At 36.6% G+C, this 18,580-nt stretch overlaps 2 protein-coding genes across 2 annotated transcripts; one reads left to right on the forward strand and one right to left on the reverse strand.

The window, feature by feature from the left end:
• Positions 1–1,758: 1,758 nt before the first annotated feature.
• LOC116197040 lies at positions 1,759–2,376 on the reverse strand. Its single transcript, XM_031527043.1, has one exon. The coding sequence runs from the start codon at positions 2,374–2,376 to the stop codon at positions 1,759–1,761; it is 618 nt and encodes a 205-aa protein (XP_031382903.1).
• A 10,703-nt stretch (positions 2,377–13,079) lies between these two features.
• LOC116196859 (integrator complex subunit 7) lies at positions 13,080–18,277 on the forward strand. Its single transcript, XM_031526772.1, has 7 exons — positions 13,080–13,338; positions 13,428–13,888; positions 14,001–14,186; positions 14,412–14,519; positions 14,865–15,065; positions 15,159–17,020; positions 17,382–18,277. Exons 1-7 carry the CDS (start codon positions 13,263–13,265, stop codon positions 17,908–17,910), a joined length of 3,423 nt encoding a protein of 1,140 aa, XP_031382632.1. The 5' UTR covers positions 13,080–13,262; the 3' UTR covers positions 17,911–18,277.
• The last annotated feature ends 303 nt before the right edge of the window (positions 18,278–18,580 follow it).

Here is an 18,580-nt window from a genome sequence, read left to right on the forward strand (position 1 = left end):
TCGAGTCACGATATATTATTGGGCGATTAATTGCTTAGCCTCAAACCAAAGGGGACTAGTGATCAACGATAATAATCAAAAGAGTAATTGAAATTTGATATCTTAATTATTAAAAGAAATAATCGTAGAGAAAAGAGGGCTCTATATGATTCGATCCCCTTGACAAGAAACTTGATTGAAAGCAAAAAAGGCAGAGGCAAGAAATAACTTCGTCAAATAAAAAGTGCATGCCCAATAAAGCTCCAAATGCACTCAATTCAAACACATGCGGCGATGGCTTTTTGTCATCAAAAGTAAAATAATTACAAGACTAGTGATAGCTGTCAAAATAATATTTCTTTTGTATGATTTGAATAACCATTTTCAAACCCTTTTTTTTCCTGGAGAAATTCGGGGCATTATAAACTCTCTTTCAAATACATTAATCTCATTTTAAAGGACAAAAACTATATCAATTCTCATATATATATATATATATATTATGCCCTTTTTTTCAACATTCTAATTGGCTAAGAATATTAACATCCTTTTATTTTAGATTTATTTTTATTTTTTCGTTACAATGGAGACTCATAAATTTAGTAAAAGAGATCATTTGCGAGTCAATGTGCTGACCCCAGTTTTATTCAAAGGACATTTTTTTTTTCACTTTAACTGTCACTCTAACTTAGTCATATAATTTATATACCTAGAAAAATAGAGGAAAAATCATTAATTATATTTTCGCACATTCCATTGGCTAAGAATATTAACATCCTCTTATGGAAAAAGATGATACATGCCATGCAAGTGGTATAATAAGGAGTATTTTCTTACATGATTTTTACGGTGACTTGAATTTGAGATTTTTCAAGAAAATCACTCACTTTTTAACAACCATGCCAATTCTATAGAATTATATATTTTCAATTATTCGGGTGAAATATTTTTAATTATTTTGGATATGATAACTTATAATTTATAATTATAACAAGAGAACAATTCGTGAGAGTTGCATTAGAAATGATAACTGGAAGTTCTTTGTCGGGGAAAAATGGGAGAATCCTAACAATGTTGTCGGGAAGCTTGCTTTAATATATGGATAAACCATCAATTTGTGTCTATATAATTGAGATCTTTACGTGTGCGTATGTATGCAGGGATGGACCGGGGACCGAAGGAGGCAGTCACCCCTAAAATTTTCCCGTTTTAACAAAATTTATATATAGTTATTCGAATTTTGATGAAATTTCGTATACCCATCCCCAACTTGGAAAAATTATCTCGTCATTGGCCGCCTTAACGATCTCGACCTCTCTTAAATCAAATCTTGGGTATGTCACTGTATATATGTGTGTTTATATATATTTATTAATTAACAGCACACACAATATATATTGAAACAATTATACGCCATAATTTAATCAACAAGGAACCAGATACAAACATATTACACACGAAATTAAGGAAAAAGGGGCCCCAATGAAAGTTGGGAGAAAAATTAATCTCACGAAAATATACATAACTTCACGTAGAGAAAAACATATTTGTAAACCACAATTTTTAGACTTCTCCACTGTGTAGAAGTATGGCTCGTTCGCGTCACCGACAATATTCCATTGAGCATCCGATTTCGTGTGCTAACATTTAGCACCGTAGTTGCCAATTTGGTATGGAAGATCTTTGTCGGACAAAGAAGCTGGCCAAAGTAGTGAAATGCATTTTTCAGGTAAAAGCGGCTGAGCGGACATCAGACGATGTAGTAGTGATAGTAGTTCATCATTCCTCCGGATATTGCAAAAGCTGCGTTCGACTCTGAACTCTCAGTTGTTCGTAAAACCTTCGGATGAATTCCTCTGCCGCGTCATCCACTCTTCCATTCCTATCGTCTTCAATGCCGCTCTCGTCTTCAGAAGAGTAGTTTGAAACCCTGACAGAAAACGGAGAGAACAGCAAAGGGCTGAGCTTCTCAGCTTGAACCGCATTGTCAGCCGCGAGGTTCTGAAAATTATTGAACGACGTGTAGCACTCCGGGGTCTTAGGCACCAATAAACCGAATTCTTTCTGCTCGTCTTCTTCCTCTTCGATGACCTCTGGGGGATTGATACAAGGGAAGTAGTTGTGGGCATGCTTCCGTTTCAGCGCGCGGAAAAAAACAGGGTTCGGGCTGTTGCTGCATGAGAACTCGTACTCCTGTATGCCATAGGCACCGGCACCGCGAGCCGCCACGTGTTTATGGTGGTGGTGGTGGAACATGAGGTTGTTGAGGGTTTTCCTCCAGAGCTTCCCTCGCTTCATCATCATGTTCATGTCCATGATCAGCTTCCTCTTCGATATCAAACCCTTCCTTATCATGAAGAACGTCACCCTCAAGACCCCCCACAGCCTCTTGGCCATGGTCGGGCTTGCATTCGTATGCAACTCCATGGCAATGAATCGAACAAATAATGATCGAGTTTTAACGAGAAAAAGAAAGATATGACTCGATAATATGAGCGAAATGATGTTGAATTAGGTGTAATGATTTCTGACTGATTTTGGAAAGGAGCCGGAATGCAGTCAGTGAGTAATATCGGATCGATCACTGCGTTTTCTTGTTTCTGCGAGGTGGATTAGACCTCGCAGAAGATAAGAAAAACCCGTATGAAGAGAAATGGAAGGTGAGCTGTTCTTGAATTTATAATAGGAGACAAGGTGGGATCAGCGAATTATGGAAAGTACAAGAAAGGAGGGGGAGCCTTCCAAATTAATTAGATGATTGAACAAAAAATTGTTTAAATTAACCGAGAATTGACCAACAAAAGTATTAGTTAAGTGGTAAGCAACTCACCCCCGTAAGGAGGAGAGCACAAGTTCGAATCTCGGGAAGCGCACTTGTTGAAAGGGATAATAACCTTTAATGTTCGATCTTTCGATTGGATTATTCAGACCCCATTGGGTTTATGAATTCCAAGGTACACACTGAAAAAATTAACCAAGAATTGTGGGAGGCGTATTTTACTTACAACGCGAGGATATATATGAAAATTGAAATCCACTTGAAGTATTTCATGGTCTGGGCAAACCGACGCCCGACTAAGGATTGATCTCGAACTACGTATCAATAGGATGAAGATACCTAATGTTCTCGTATAAAGTAAAACTGATTAAATGATTCAATAAAATATAATTAAATTAATCATGATATGTAATCAAGTTGGCAAATTATGCTATCAGTATACAAACTTTACATGTATTAATGCAAAATTCAATTTAAATTGTCAGAGCAAATGAGAAAGTTAATTTCGGTTAATAGGCTCACGACATCTCATCTTTTCGGGGATAAAATTAATTAAATTTAATTATTTGGGAAAGCTATGATTGGAAAGGGAAAGCGAAAGGAAAGAGGGTTACCTTAAGGTATTGTCTCCTGTCGGAAAGCAACATTATTAATTTTCAGAAAATTTGGACCCGACCAACAACCGCTCCTCTCTTGCTTCAAGAAACCAATTGAATATTGCCCATAAGAAAGAAATATTAATTTTTAATTTTAAGTATTGATTGTGTTTTAATTTATGTGAATTTTTTTTAATGAAAATGTTTGGTCATGAGGTGTTTGAGTTCAAGACAGCTAACACGGTGTGTTTGAATAATTAAGGAGTGGGGTCGAGAGAGGGACTGTTTGGCTTGGTCGGAGGGTTTGTCTGCTTTTTTCAACGGCTCGCAAGATATCCGGGCTAAGCAAGCGGTGATACTTAACGTCTTTCCATTGATTTAGCACTTTGCCTTGGTGATATGATACATATATCTATATATATATATATATTGCATTGTTGGGAATCAATTCGACTAATTCCCAAACTATATATGTTTCATTTACAATTTTCTTTTGTACGTCAAATAAAGTCACAAGTATCACTTCAAATCACAAAATGAGTTTAAATCACTAGACAAAGCGCATTTGGCAGAATGCACTGCTAATGAACGGATCTTACCATTAATACAAAGTTGTGATATCTATTGGATGCATTGTATGCCTCATTAGGGCATATGCTAGAATCTGATGGGCATTTCTTAGCAAGTAGGTTGATGATATATCTCGTACTGGAGAGGATCAGTGTAGTGACGTTAATAATCAATTCGAAATCAAGAAATTTTGAGTTTGATTGCCATAGTTGGAACTTCTCGTGATATTTGTTTTTGCTTTCATTATCTCCTGTTAGATGAATGGATTGCTGCTTTTGTGCTCGAAAAGTATTATCCCTAATTATTGTCCTAACAATTAAGATTTTAATTCTTTTTTTTCGTGGAAGAAGACTGCTTATTAACAAAAACCACGCAAAATCAATTCAAATTATTGACTTTCGTCTAGGTTATTTCCATTATGTGCAGTGACATTTATCTTCAATTTGGAATTAAGAAATTAATAGTTTGATTTCCAATTGATATGATTTTTATATTAGTTTCTCAATTCACATATTCAATTTTAAACTCATGAGTTTTTTTTTCCGGTGTGATTTTTGGTATTCAAAAATTCAATTGGACTCCAACTGTTCCAGTTGAGCTGAGTCAACCCACTAATTAGTAAAGCTCTCGTAGCTTGAATTTTTCACTTTCATAAGAACTCAAACCCCAGACCTTACTTTAGTGGAGAAAGCTCTGAATTGCTTGAACTAACCCACCTTGGTCATGGGGCTTCTTTTATAATAAGAAAATATTACTTCCTAATTATTTCCCTGAAAATTAGGATTTTGATTTGTGTTTTACATCTGAGATGAGTGCTTGACACAAAACAAAAACAATTCAATTATTGATTCCTATCTGGATTGTGCCTACTAATTAATTTTCCTTTATTTTTCTAAATTTAGAATACTTCATGGTTGGACCAGCTGCCTCTTACACCTTAACACATGATTAAAATGGAGAAATCAGAGAAGTAGGTGGTGGTGGTCCTGACAAGGACTCAATATCTTGTCCACATTATCGAACAAAACTCTCGACATAAGTAACTAACCTTAAGAATCCACCCCGATGATTAAGTGGATAGTTGTCCACAGAAGTCGTCAATTTCAGAATTCCCGGTAGTCTATACGTCAATAGAATTACGTACTTCTGATAAATCTTTAGGACTTTACTGCGTGAACGAATGGCGAGATAACATATATATCACCTTCCTTGCAAGTAATATGTTCAAGTTAATGTGGCAATCTCAAACATATAATGCAGCGCGCAAGCCATAAACCTTGGTCGTTAAACTACAAATTAAGTATGCCTTTTTGTATTTACTTTTTACGTGAAATGCACAACAAACCTCGAAGGACATGGCAATACATTAATATCCACGGGGAAGTGGAGATTCTTGATAATTCGACTGGCTTTTCTTGATAATTTTATCAGTTTCTCAATTAATATATTCATATTAATTAATAATAACAGCGCTGTTTTGCATCTGGATATGAGTAATTAGATATTTGGCAATGAATCTGGACTTTTAATATATAAATTTTGAAGAACTGGGGGTTTGGAGCATTGACCAGACTGTTCCTTATTACATATAATTTCCATCGACCGATCTAATGATTTGGTTGCGAAACATCTGGGATGCATGACTGAGGATAATTCAGAGCCATGAAGTACGGAACACGCCCTCAATTTTAGGTTATTATTATTATTATTATTATACGCATAAAAATTGGTTTTTCAAAATAGTCAGTCAATCCCTCCATTTTATTAAGAAGTTGCCACCGTGACCAAATGACTTATGATACCGAGAATCCGCGCTCTTTTATCATTTCATTATCATAGAGAGAAATTTCACGATCGTTCGGTCGATTCTCATGTGTCTTCCGGTCCAATACAAGAGATCTATAGCAAACCGGTGGAACCAGATCACAAGTGTATGGATAATATTTGAATTGTATGTGTAGATTATATTTCATAAAAGTAAGTACCAAGTTCTAGCGGACCAGTATAAACCGATTTTATGCATGCAAAGAGAGGGCAGTTTTTTTTGGATCTGTAGAAACAAGCAAAATCAGAATATTGAGTATTAACTTATATATCTCGATCAAAATTGATGAGATGTAGATACAATTCAGTCGTGTATCACATATAATACGATAATTTCGAAGGGATTTCGGATAATTAGGATCCAATAATGAGCTGGTCTGGGAGGGCAACCAACCTTGATTGATGCACTTGTAGCTGGAACGCCATACAACAGCAGCAATGTGAATGAAAACTTACAAGGAATAATAGCGCATAACGGATAAACAATTTAGCTAGTACTGATTTAATTAATCAGGCAAACTGACATATAGGATTCGATTGACATACGTATTTTAATGATGGTCGGAAAGTATTTCACGGTGTGTTATGTCCACGTGATCACCCGATTAGCATCCAGTTATAATTTGGACTAAAAGTATATAAAGGACTAAATTTTAGGACTAATTTAATCAAAATGAAATTTGTAGGACTCGATTTAAAATTCGGTTTGATTTATAAGACTTCCACTGTAATTTTCACTTTTTCTTTTCGCCTTAATTTGTATTTTGTGACAAGCCCTGGAGTCTCAAACTCAAACAGAGGGGCATTTTAATTCCAAGCATATGATCGATGTCATTGACATCACATGGTTTATTTGGATATGTGTATCATATAATGGATATCGTCCATCGACTAAGGTGGTATTCGATGAAACCAATTAATTGCTCTATTAAATTTTCAAAACTTAATTATATTTACCTTATTTGATAAATACAAAAAAAGACTTAATTTAATAGAGTTAAATAAGAAGAAGCATATTGCATATTTAGTAAATCTACTTTTTTTTTTGTCTAGTCGTACCCAATCAGCAAGTTTTCCAAATTTAAAGCGATAGAGTGAGAGAGAGACAACGGGCTAAGCGGATACATGTGGCTCCATTACCTTGATCGAGGTTATTGGTGACCTCGTCTGTTGCGGTGGTGGCTGGTGCACAATTCTCTCGTCTATTGTGGTAGTGTCGATTCTCTCTCTCCCCCCCCCCCCAATGGAGCCCCATCGCTATGATTTCCTCCTCTCTCTCTCTCTCTTCGAAAGAGAAGAGAGAGTAGGAGACCATTTGGACGACAACTACATTAATTTGGACCACCACCACCAAGAGAACTCGCCAACGACCCTCGGGACCATTGACGACCTCGTCTGGATATTTAGAATTGGAAGATCTATCTGTTCGTAAAAGCTTAAGAGTTTTATCCATGGACCATAAGTAATGAGGCCACGTCCCGTTAAAAACACCTCATGCATGCCTTCTATGGAGACAGAGACCTTACTGCTACCTCTGAGTCTGACAATCATTTATGCTGCGTTTGGTTTCAAAATAAGATTTTAAAATTAGATTTTGATTTTGAAAAATAGTGGTATAAATGGGGCCCATCCTTTGATTTTGTATGAGTTATTTTGTTTTGTTGTTAAAAAAGAGTGGTATAAATGGGATCCACTCTTCGACTTTGTATGAATTATTTTGTTTTGTTGTTGGTAGAATTAGGTAAAAATTTTGATTTTAAAATCACATTTGCAAACCAAACAAACCAAATATTAATAAACTGTTTTTAATAATGGTTAAAAATTATGTGAGAGAATTTATTAAAAAATTAGAAAAAAATAAAATAAAAATAAAAAATTAGAAAACTTTAATATTAAAAAATTAATTGTATAATAGTTAAGAACATGAGGGGATTTGTCCTCTAATTCATGGGGCAGAGTAGAAGAATGGAATTTCATAGGGGTGTGCACGGGTACCGGGTATACCCGCAATCGGTTGGAACCTACCATAACGGGTAGGGTCCGGGTAGCTCGTATTGAAAATATGGTAGGTTCCGGGTATTAAAATTAAGAACCTGTGAAAATCGGTTCCGGTTCCGATTCCTGTCTACAGGGTACCCGGAACCGGTTATTTATTAAAAGAAAAAAAGGAAAGAGTAAAGTTACTATCTCCTCTAATGAATCAGAATATAGGCACTTTGTTGTGTGAGACCGTATTGTGGATGTTCAATTTTATCGATGGATTAATGAGACATATTATTATTTCATTGTTGTGGATTAATCTAAATTTTGTTGATATTCTATTTGGCATGATTACTGATTATGTATGTGATATTTTCGATTTTATTTAGCGAGAAGAAAAAATTTACAGGTTCTAACAGGGTACCCGGAACCTGTGGTATAATACAGGTTTCGGGTAGGTTCCGGTTCCATGATTCAACAGGGTAGGGTCCGGTTTCAAAATCTTGGAACATGTCCCTTACAGTGTAGGGTTCGGGTATTATGAAAAAAAAGGGTACCCGGAACCGATCACCCCTAGAATTTCAAATTCCACTCTGTTGTCCAATGGACCAACTGATGAGATTAATCTTAAGGATTCACTTTGATGGTTAAGTGGATAATTGTCCAGATAAGTCATCGACTTTAAAATGCCCTATTGATTATAGGTTAAGAGCTAGTTTTAACAAATCTTTTAGATTTAAGTGGCGTTTGATAAATTAAGTACTTAATTTTTAAGTATTTAATTGGTTAATGAAAGAAATGCATAGAAGGGGGAGGAATGATCAAGATGGAAAATAATTTATGGGGAAAAAAAACCAATAAGTGAAAAATGATTTTCAAGCAAAAAAAAAAGGAAAATAACTTATGTTTCATTTAGTAAAAAAAATTTCCTCACTAAGTAATTTTTTATTTTACCAATAAAAAAATAAATTTTTATTTAATGATTAAGTTGATTAGACCATTATCTCTCTTCTTTCTCTTCCTCTCCTATTCATTTTCCTACTTAACTAATTAACTTTTAAATTTATTTCATTAAATTGTAAACCAACACAACCTTACTGCGTGAATGAACAAGACAAACATACCTATTTATTGATTTATTTATTTATTGAGTAAGCATTACTTGGTATATGAAAGTTCGATGGCTCTGACTAATTTATAATCAAGTTAGGTTAGCCTATTTAGAAATAAAGTTCTTCTACAATGTGTTTTCTCTATTCATAAGACTCAAGTCTGAGATTTAACTCAAGATAAACAAACGATTGTTTATTCTTAGTTTTAAATTGAAACTACAACTCGATGGGACATGGCTAAATTACTATATGATAAGGATGAGTATTTTTTAGATGTTTAACTAGTAAGTAAGCACCCGCTTTGCGCGTGATCGAGTCATCTTATATATATATATATGTATATATATATACACACATATAATGCATTATTCATCTCCCACACTAGTATATAAGCACCAATTTCAACCGATGAACAACATTCATATTTAGATATATAATATGCAATACCCATTACTATTACAAAGCGAGAGATCATTCTTATAATCTCATTTTCATTTTTTTCGGTAAGCAATCTCATTTTTATTTTTCATTTTCACCAATGTGACTATAGATTTTGTTAGCCAATCACCTTTGGCAGGGATAAGGCGATTAAGATTCCTCTTTACATTCACTCGCTCTCCGTCTCTCGCTCACCCTTTTCGGGGATCTCTCTCAATCCCCTTAGTCAAAGATAAAATGTCAACTCTCATGATCATTTTATTTTTAATATTTATGTTTTTTTTATCATAATTTAAATAAATTTTATTAATTTTTATTACTAAATAAGTCTATGAATTTTTTTCAATTATAAGGGAGATTTATAGGTCTAATATAATTAAACATAAATTCTAATAGTAAATAAAGAAGCATGAGTAATTTTATTGAATATCGAATGTATGACCTCTTGATTGTCTGACGAGAGGATACGCGCTACTTCCTTTTTCAATAGGTAAGCCTATGAATTTGATTGAACATATGAGACAAGGAGATAAAAAGCGCGGTAATCTTTCTCATAAAATTAATAATATTTGAAACACTTAGTATAGGAATGGGTTTATTTTAATATAAATAATATTTGAAAGGACAAATTATGACAAATGGTAGCAAGACATGTTCTGTTGAAATTACCTTAGAGTTATATCAATGCCATCCGAAAGCACAATGACCTATTATTATGGCCATTTCATTGTGATGACTTGTAGAAATTCACAATATCCTTTCATAAGAACGAATTCTACTCATGGCAAAGAAGAGCCCAAGAAAAAATCATTCCGATCGGTGTTATAGACAAAAAGTAAGAAGTCAAGCTTACTAAAATGATCCACATTACCTAAACAAACAATAAAATCATATATGTATGTTGAGAGTGTTAATTTCACATTGAAAAATAAAGTAGCAAACAACGGGTTTTATATATGGTTTGAATTCCACCACTCATAATATAAACCAAATAAATGTATGGAAATCCATAAATAAACCTCTAAATTTATGGTCTATAGATTTATGTTTCCTTTCAGTTGTAAATGAGACTTATGAGTTTAATATAAGAAAATATAAACCTATATAAAAGGGCATAAGTAGTCTTACTTGTCGAATGCTGAGAATCGAATGTGGAACCTTTTCGGCGTCGTGTGTTATTTTTAAGTATACATCTATTAATTAAGTAAGAAAACACAGCACTATAACATATATAAAATAATCAAAGAGATAACTAAGTCAATTTCTATGGGCTAGGCATTTAAAATGAGGAAGCCATGCATCTTACCGAATCTTTCTCCAAAAAAAAAAAACAAGTATTTCTAAAAAATTGCGTGAGTTAAAGCGGGTAGAAATAGAACAGAGCAAGGCCCCTTATCAACAGAAATAGGACATCGAAAGTCAACCCTTGTTGACAAGCAAAGTATACCAAGAAAAGCAGCATGTTTTACTATTCACAATTTATTTTTTATGGATTATAAGGGTTTAAAATAGTGACTAATAATCTAATCATCTGTTAGGAATAAAATTATCATTAGAAATGCTTTCGGTCTGAGCTTTTTTTTAAAAAAAAATTAGAGATGTCAATAATCCTAGTAAAAGAGTAGAGAAAGAAGAATAAAACTGCAAGAAAGTTTCAACTTGCTAGAGTTGAGCACAAAAATATTTGTCACTGTACGGCATTTTCATACTCGCCGTTGACATAATGTTGAAAAAAAAAAGAGAGAAAGAAACGACAAAAAAAGAACATTAAGTACAAAATATTCTCTTAAATAAGCATTTTGCCAGGAAACTTATTTTGCAGCGGGGCATAGTTAAACTCAAATTGTGCCAAGGCTGGGTAGAAAAACTTACCGAGTTGATATCTGATCGTACAGCGAGCGACACAGTATCTGTGAAAAAAGAGACATAATTGAATATATAAGAACCAATTGATTGTGAAAAGATACCAGGCAGGCTATTTTTTTGTGTAGGCCTCCTATAAAATAATTCCACTAAGACAGTAGAGGGCAAAAGTTTCCTCAAAGAATGACTAAATAAATATGAGAAATGGTGGTGCTATTGCTAAGCCATAAGCAATTTGGTCAACAATACACGAGGGGCGAACCTGTATATATATAATAGATCAGAAGAGATGAAAATGCAAGATCTCTAACGAATATGGTTGTAAAATCAGAGGGTATTGAAAGAAAAAAAAAAGAAAAAGAAAAGAAAAAAGATGATGAAATATTTCATGGCAGTAGGGCGGAAAGGAAATAGAGAGTTTGTCGACGGTTGGCTTATTGCAGTTATTCTTTTTCTCCAAAAATTCTCCAAATGGTTTATCTATTAAAAGGTGTCTATAGGAGTGAGCAAAAAGGCTTGGCACTTGACCTTTTTTTTTTTCCTCCATAGGATGTTCATCTCCTATAGGTGCCTGTTGGAGGAAAAGTAATTAGGTGGCCATTTGGCCAAATATTGGTGCACGAATTTTTCCATACATAGAAATTAACTAATTAATTTTTTGTATGCAACAAAAATAGCTAATGAACTTTTTCTGCGAAATATCCCTGCAATGTATAATTTGGCCAGATTAATAGCATGACCTGTAAGTGCAATGAAGCAAGAACTTTTCTAAATAATTATTGTACACATTTTTCTAATTGGTTAATTTAAGCATTGACTACTAAAAAAACTTATAATTGTCTCTCATTTTTATTCCCATATGCAGACTTTCAGAAAGTAAATTCGTCTATCATTATTTTTTTATTTGATTATTTTTGCTTTACTTTTAACTCTCGAAGATATTTTTTTTAATTTTTAATTATAACTTCTTTTTAGATTAGTGTGGGCTCTACGACTAGTATATATGAAAGCAAGATACGAGGTGGACCAAGCTAGATGGCCTTAGAATGCTTCATTTTCTGAATGGAATTTCATTGGTTCTTTTAGTTTTTAAAATTTTAAATTATCTTTGATTATAAAATTGACAACAAAATCCTCTGAAATAATATTCCATTTAAAAAATCAAAAGTACCATAAAATCTTTTGAATACTATAGTAATCTCTAATTGAAAGCAATACGAATTTTCTAAATGGAATTTCTATAATTTCAATTTTTTAATTTTCGAAATTATTTTTAATAAAAAATATTCTTTAAAAGATATCCATCATAAAATCTGATTTCTTGATATCTTTAATTTTTATAATTTTTATTTTGATATCTCATCATTAAATCGACTTTTATTTATCGTATGAATATTGACAAGTTATATCTCTCTTCCTCGCCTTACTCATGCCGCGAAATTTATACTATTCCTTTTTTTTGGGTAAATGAAAATTATTGTATTCTTAATTAAGGGTAATTATCACCATTAGGTGTGCCTATACGTTCCACCGTAAGATAAGTCAATAATCCTAGATTGTTATACTTCTGTTAAACGGGACAATTTCAAATTGATCTAACAGTTCCCATAATATTACTCTTATTTTAATTGCCACTTTTATCCTTGGGAAACTATTTTCACATTCATTGAAGTACGAGGAATTACGATTACCTCGGACGGGTTCAAGATCGATGATTCTCTGTCTTGATTGATCTCAGGGACTCGAGTTGATCAACTCAAGACGGTTTACAAAGTTTTAAATGGAAGAGCAGCTACTCGAGATTATTTCTAAAAGAAGTAGAAGGACTTAAATGAAAAAAGATCCTTAAATTGAGGGACTATTATGTAATAACCTGGAGCAGATGATCGGGCCGGGCCCATCCGGGGTTTCTTTTATTTCGCGGTCAAGTAAACGAAACGTCCGGTTATGTCCGGGAAAAAAGAAACGTTTCTGGTGTTTTGGCGGGCTCCGGCAGGGTCGGCGGCCGCAGACTGATTCACAGCGACATAGTTCAATCCAGTCGGGCAATTAGGGATTAGTCAATCGATCGACGGGTTTGAGGAAGCGGGGCGGAGCTGCCTCGCCGGAAAAGCGACGGAGATGGAGAAGATACCGGCAGCGTGCGCCATGGAGTGGAGCATCGCGCTCGAGAAGGCTCTTCGCTCCAAAGTCCCTGGTAAGCTGAGCTGACTGCTCGAATGATATCCAGCATCTCTTCCTTCTTCGTAGCACTTGCATTCTCCGCTGAAATTTCTTCTCTCCCAGGTCGAGCAATCGAAGCGATATCTCAGGTCGGGCGCCGGCTGGAGCAATGGAATCTGGAACCGGAGCCAACGATGGCGGCCTATAACCTATACGGACTTGTCCCAGGAGAGGAGAGGCTCTTTGCGAACGCGATCCTGCTAAGACTAACTGATGCTTTCATGACCGGTGAAAGAGACATCAAGCTCGCAGTGGTAAGGGCCTTTGTGGGGCTCAGCAAAAGCGAGAGGAAGAAGAGGAGGATGAAGAAGGGAAGAAAGATTAAAGATGGGATTTTGTCGAAAGGACGAGTTAGTAATAGTTCTGAGTTGCTGAGGAGGGTCAAGGTTGTGTTTGATGGTGGGGATGCCGAGTCGAGAGCTATGGCGCTGGTTCTGTTTGGATGTTGGGCTGATTTTGCTAAGGATAGCGCTAACATTCGTTACTTGATTCTTTCTAATTTGGTTTCTTCCGATGTTGCAGTGGTGAGCCCTTGTTATCTTCTGTTATCATCATTAGATTGATGTTTTGATCTTATATGGAAGTAGCACCATAATTTGCGAATATTAAAGTTCAGTCTCTTTTCTGTTAATACAGGTAAAGGCAGCCCTGTTTGCTGCTGGGTGTTTTTGTGAGCTGTCAAGTGACTTTGCATCTGTTGTCTTAGAGATGCTTGTCAATCTAGTCACTTCGCCTGATGTTCCATTGACTGCAAGATGGGCTGGAGTGCGTACCTTTTCAAGGATGCAGTGCTCTTATGCTGTTGCTGATAGAGCATACAAGGTTTAGCAATCCTTTTGATCCTGTTGCGCAGACATGCATATATTTGTTTGCTGACATTTTTTATTTTCAAATGATCTGTAGTTCATTTACGGACCTTCGAAAGACATGAACTTTTGTTTGGACGACTCTTTATCTGCTGGATAAAGTGCCGGCTTTTATTTGTACTGTTAGCGCTTTAATGTGCATATTTTGGATCATGGAAGATACTGATCATGGTTATTGCAGACAGGTCGAAAGCTGGTTTCAGAATCTTCAGATGAGGCCTTCTTAGTTAAGATGCTATATTCAATATCAAAGCTTGCTGGGTCTCTGTCAATTCTGGCTTTTGAACAGGTATGTCCTTTCAGTCGAGCTCTATTAAGATAGACCCCCCTCTCCCGACTGAGAAAAACAAGTTCCAGAGGCATCTTCCATATTCATATTGATTTGGGTTTTTCCATAGGACCTAATGTGTGATTAAACATTGGTAGTTGAGCTGTATATCTGCTTACTACTGTTGCAAACTTTGTGTGAGATTTTGGCTGGGATGAATACTATAACTTTGTGGGTCCCAGATCTAGTTCTATTGTGTGTGGAGAAAATGGTTTAATTAGAGACATAGGCTTCTATCTAAAATGGAGACTAGGAATCTGGGCTGATATATCCGGAGTGCAATTATCAGCAACTTTTTTAATGCAGGTGAATTTGCTTTGCTCGTTTCTTGGTCATGGAAAATCAATTCCTCTGCAAGAAGCTTCATTAAGATGTCTGAACTATATGGTCAAAAAAGGAGTGTGCCACTTCACTGAACAGACATGCATGAATCCATTGTTAAGAATAGTAGATGACCCTGAGCTTCCGGCTTTTTTGCAATGTGAAGCAGTAGCTATCCTGCATCAGGTTCTCTTCTATATCCTTGAGCCTGTCCCACTTGAAATATTTATCTGCTTTACTGAGCTCTCGCAGATATTAACGATTCTGTGACTTCTGCAGATCCTTTTGTCTGTGCTGCCAACTATAACTCGCATGAACAAGATGGAATTTGATCAGCTATTGACTTGTATTTTGACTGCATCTCAGTGTCCAGTTGAGTCAAAGAGCCTCTTAGCCCTTCGTTGTTTGGCAGATCTGTGTATCAGGTTAACAAAAGGTCTGGAAATGGGATCTGCTACAATTACTCCCTCTCTGTCTCTAAATGTTGCCTCATTACTTCTTGATCGGATCGTTTTGCTGGTCCAGCCATTGTCAAATGTTAGTCAGATTGACTCCAAGATCTTTGTTGAAGTTAGAGCAGAACTTAGATGTCTGCTTCACCTAGTTGGGAAGCACCCTAACTTGGTCCTTCCGATGCTGGATAAATTAAATTTGCTCATCAGGCATCTTATAAATGATCATGAGAATCCAGCGCCTTCAACACAAGAAGGCTCATTGGAGGAAAAATGCAAACCTATCTGCTTAAAGATTATGGTCATTTTGTATAAATATTTGGTGGCTTGCCTTGACTTTTTGAACGAAATTAATGCCATTACGCTTCAAGTATTTGAGAAAATAAAGATCCTCATTCAGGGCATATGTGGCTGCAAGTTATTTTCGCTTTACATACAGACGTTGTACTCGTTATTGTTGCACTCTCGACTAATTTGGAATAGCATGGTGAAGGAGGATGAGGAGATAAACGAAAACCTATCATATGATTATTGGATCGAATCTGAAGTCTTCACTCTCATGTGTGCACAGAAGATGTTAATTGGGGAGGATTACTGGCTTGCTTATAAATGTGGGATGCTTGCAGCTTCTCACGGGGCATGGTTCACTGCAACTTTTATATTTGGGAATCTGATGACTAAGGTGAGGTCTCATTCCTGTTGTTGCTGGTTAAAGTCATTAGCCCAGCTATCTCTATGTGAGATGAAGATACAACTACTTGTTTTGCCAACCCAAGAGTTGAGGTCAACAGAATGTCTGGAGCTGATCAAACTCCTCCCAGACACCCTATTCGAGGATGGAATTGGTGAGGTTGAAAATTATGTAGGTGGTCATACCAATATAGTTGATTATGGAGAAAAGCTTGTTTGTGCTTACAGTTATCTGAACTCGTCATGGGAAACATTAAAGTCCTGCATTACTACATCCGGGCAAACGTTTTGTTTCCAAGCATGGTTCTTGGCTTTGAGGGTGAAGATGCTGGGAATTGTATCAGAAGCAGTCACTGTTTTGGCTGGAATTCCTTCCAACAGGAATGCTGAGGGTCAGAAGGAGACTCAGATAAGTATGCATGACTGCTTTGAATTCTCGCGAAAGTTCACTCAGCTCTCAGCGAGACTGAAGCGGCTCTCTGAAGAATTTGATCTAATTGCCGCATCTTTCATCGATATTGACTGGAGAAGTTCGAAAATTGTTTCCACACTAGCATTGGGTTGTTCACTGCTGTCCTTTGCTGCAGGCTTTGCCCTTTTTTTTCCCAATTTACCTCCTCGTGATATTGTAGCATCTGAACAAGAAAATGTTTCACAGGCCACGCTAGTGCAAAATTTGTTTGGGCGCCTCTGCCATATAGATCATGAGACCAGTGTAAGTCTCTCTTCACTCGCAGAAGTTGATCGATGCCCCAAGAGCTTTCATGGCTCGCATTTCCAACCTAGGGCATTGGGTGTTGGATGTGAAATTAGGGAAGTTCTGTCTCTCTGTCGCAACGTTGTTTCAAGAGTCCTCCACTTGCAAAATCAGGCAAAGGAAAGTTGTGACGAGGAGGTTATTTCTCAGGTTACTGAAAATGGTCAACAGCTCTTGTTGGACATCATCACGGGATTGATGCGTGTCCCATTCCAAACTCCTGAATACTACTTCAGAACAAGGTGAGACTAATGGTGAGCTGATACTAGATATTAAGCTTCCTTTACTCTGTAAATTGTCACTTATTGTTTATAGGTATCTCTCAAAACTATAAATCAATGATGTTGCCTGTTTTAAGAGACCCCGCTCTCATCCATGATATGATAAATTACTTTAGTACGATAAATTACTTTAGTACAAAACACTAGGAAGCTAATTGGAATCAACATAGAGTTTTCCGCCCTCCATTTGTTTTCTACATCGAGAATGTAATTCACGATCATGGTGTCTCATTTCAATTGCCTATTCAGATGGTTTATCCCATGGAATTGCTCTCATTACAGCAAGAAGTTTTAACGTTGAGTAACTGATGCTGATTTTCAGGCCTTGCATGGGGTCAGAGCTCTTTGTTGTCAATGCAGACACAAAGCTCTCTGACGGGATATTTGTCTCTCCAGGCCTCTGCTTGTCGTTGAATATCTGTATACAATTGAGGAACGTCCCACCGAATCTTCTAATGCAACCAATCAAGTTGCACTGCATCATTTGCTGCAACTTATCTTTCCAGGAGCCAGTGGTGCCCAGATATAAATTATTGCAGTGTGCTTCCCGATCTTGGGAGACTGATGATATGCTCATACTGAATGAAGAGCTCTATCAGCACGTGATGAGACGTGCAGAGAAGTACGATAAGAAGCATGGGAAGGATTCACATGATGGGAAGGCGTCTCGGGCTTTTTTGTCCTTTGAAGTGAGTGAGAGAGGGCAAGGGTTCTCGACTTGCTTTCTGGACGTGTCCCGTTTTCCTGCAGGCACATACAGGATGAAATGGCACAGTTGCTGTGTTGATAGTCGGGGCTCATACTGGAGCCTCCTCCCCCTGAATGCAGGGCCGGTGTTCACTATACGATGACTCCATCCAAAGGGTGAATCATACAGTGGCAATGTACACAAATACACACTCGTAATCCTCGGGGAACTTTTTGACTAACATATTGGTATTCGACCGAGGGCGCTTTGGTTGGTCCAATGAAGCAGCTCTGGGCAGCTACTTCGCGAACGGAGTAAGTTGCTGAAGCTGCTTTTGTCGGAGGCAGGTCCAGCCCCTTCAATGATGTAATTATTTATATTTGGTCCCTATTCTTTCTTGGTATGAAATTGAGTCCCAAATTTGGTAAAGACTTTTCGAACGTCTCTCCTATTTCTGTACAAAATTATGAGATTTATCGGTTGAAACCGAGACAGAACATGAGCATTTCATTTTCAGAATTTCCAGGTAATGGGCCTTAATCTTGCAGAAACTGAGTTAATTATCATAACTAGAAGAACATACGCAGTTTGAGGTCTCAATTGGTAAACATCGAAAGTATGGGGACCTAATTCTAAAATGTCCTGAGTACGACGCTGTCATCGGCCACAAGCCGCAACACGCACAGTCTTGTCTCGAACGCGGAAAGATCGGTATAACTGCCCGCGTTGGACACGTGGCGCGCCGCTATTGGGCTGTCCCTTTCGCACGAGCCCGCGAAACCCAACTAACACCAACTCCGTCGACCCTTTACAAATTAAACGGGGAATTTAAT

This window comes from Punica granatum, chromosome 2 (assembly GCF_007655135.1).
Source record: "Punica granatum isolate Tunisia-2019 chromosome 2, ASM765513v2, whole genome shotgun sequence".
In the NCBI taxonomy this organism is placed as follows: Eukaryota; Viridiplantae; Streptophyta; class Magnoliopsida; order Myrtales; family Lythraceae; genus Punica; species Punica granatum.

Excerpts from the sequence above, each read along its gene's own strand:
- LOC116197040 (XM_031527043.1), bottom strand. The coding sequence starts at position 2,376 with ATGGCCAAGAGGCTGTGGGGGGTCTTGAGGGTGACGTTCTTCATGATA.
- LOC116196859 (XM_031526772.1), top strand. The coding sequence starts at position 13,263 with ATGGAGAAGATACCGGCAGCGTGCGCCATGGAGTGGAGCATCGCGCTC. Across the intron at positions 13,339-13,427 it reads TCTTCGCTCCAAAGTCCCTG|GTCGAGCAATCGAAGCGATA; the intron begins GTAAGCTGAGCT and ends CTTCTCTCCCAG. Across the intron at positions 14,520-14,864 it reads CAATTCTGGCTTTTGAACAG|GTGAATTTGCTTTGCTCGTT; the intron begins GTATGTCCTTTC and ends TTTTTAATGCAG.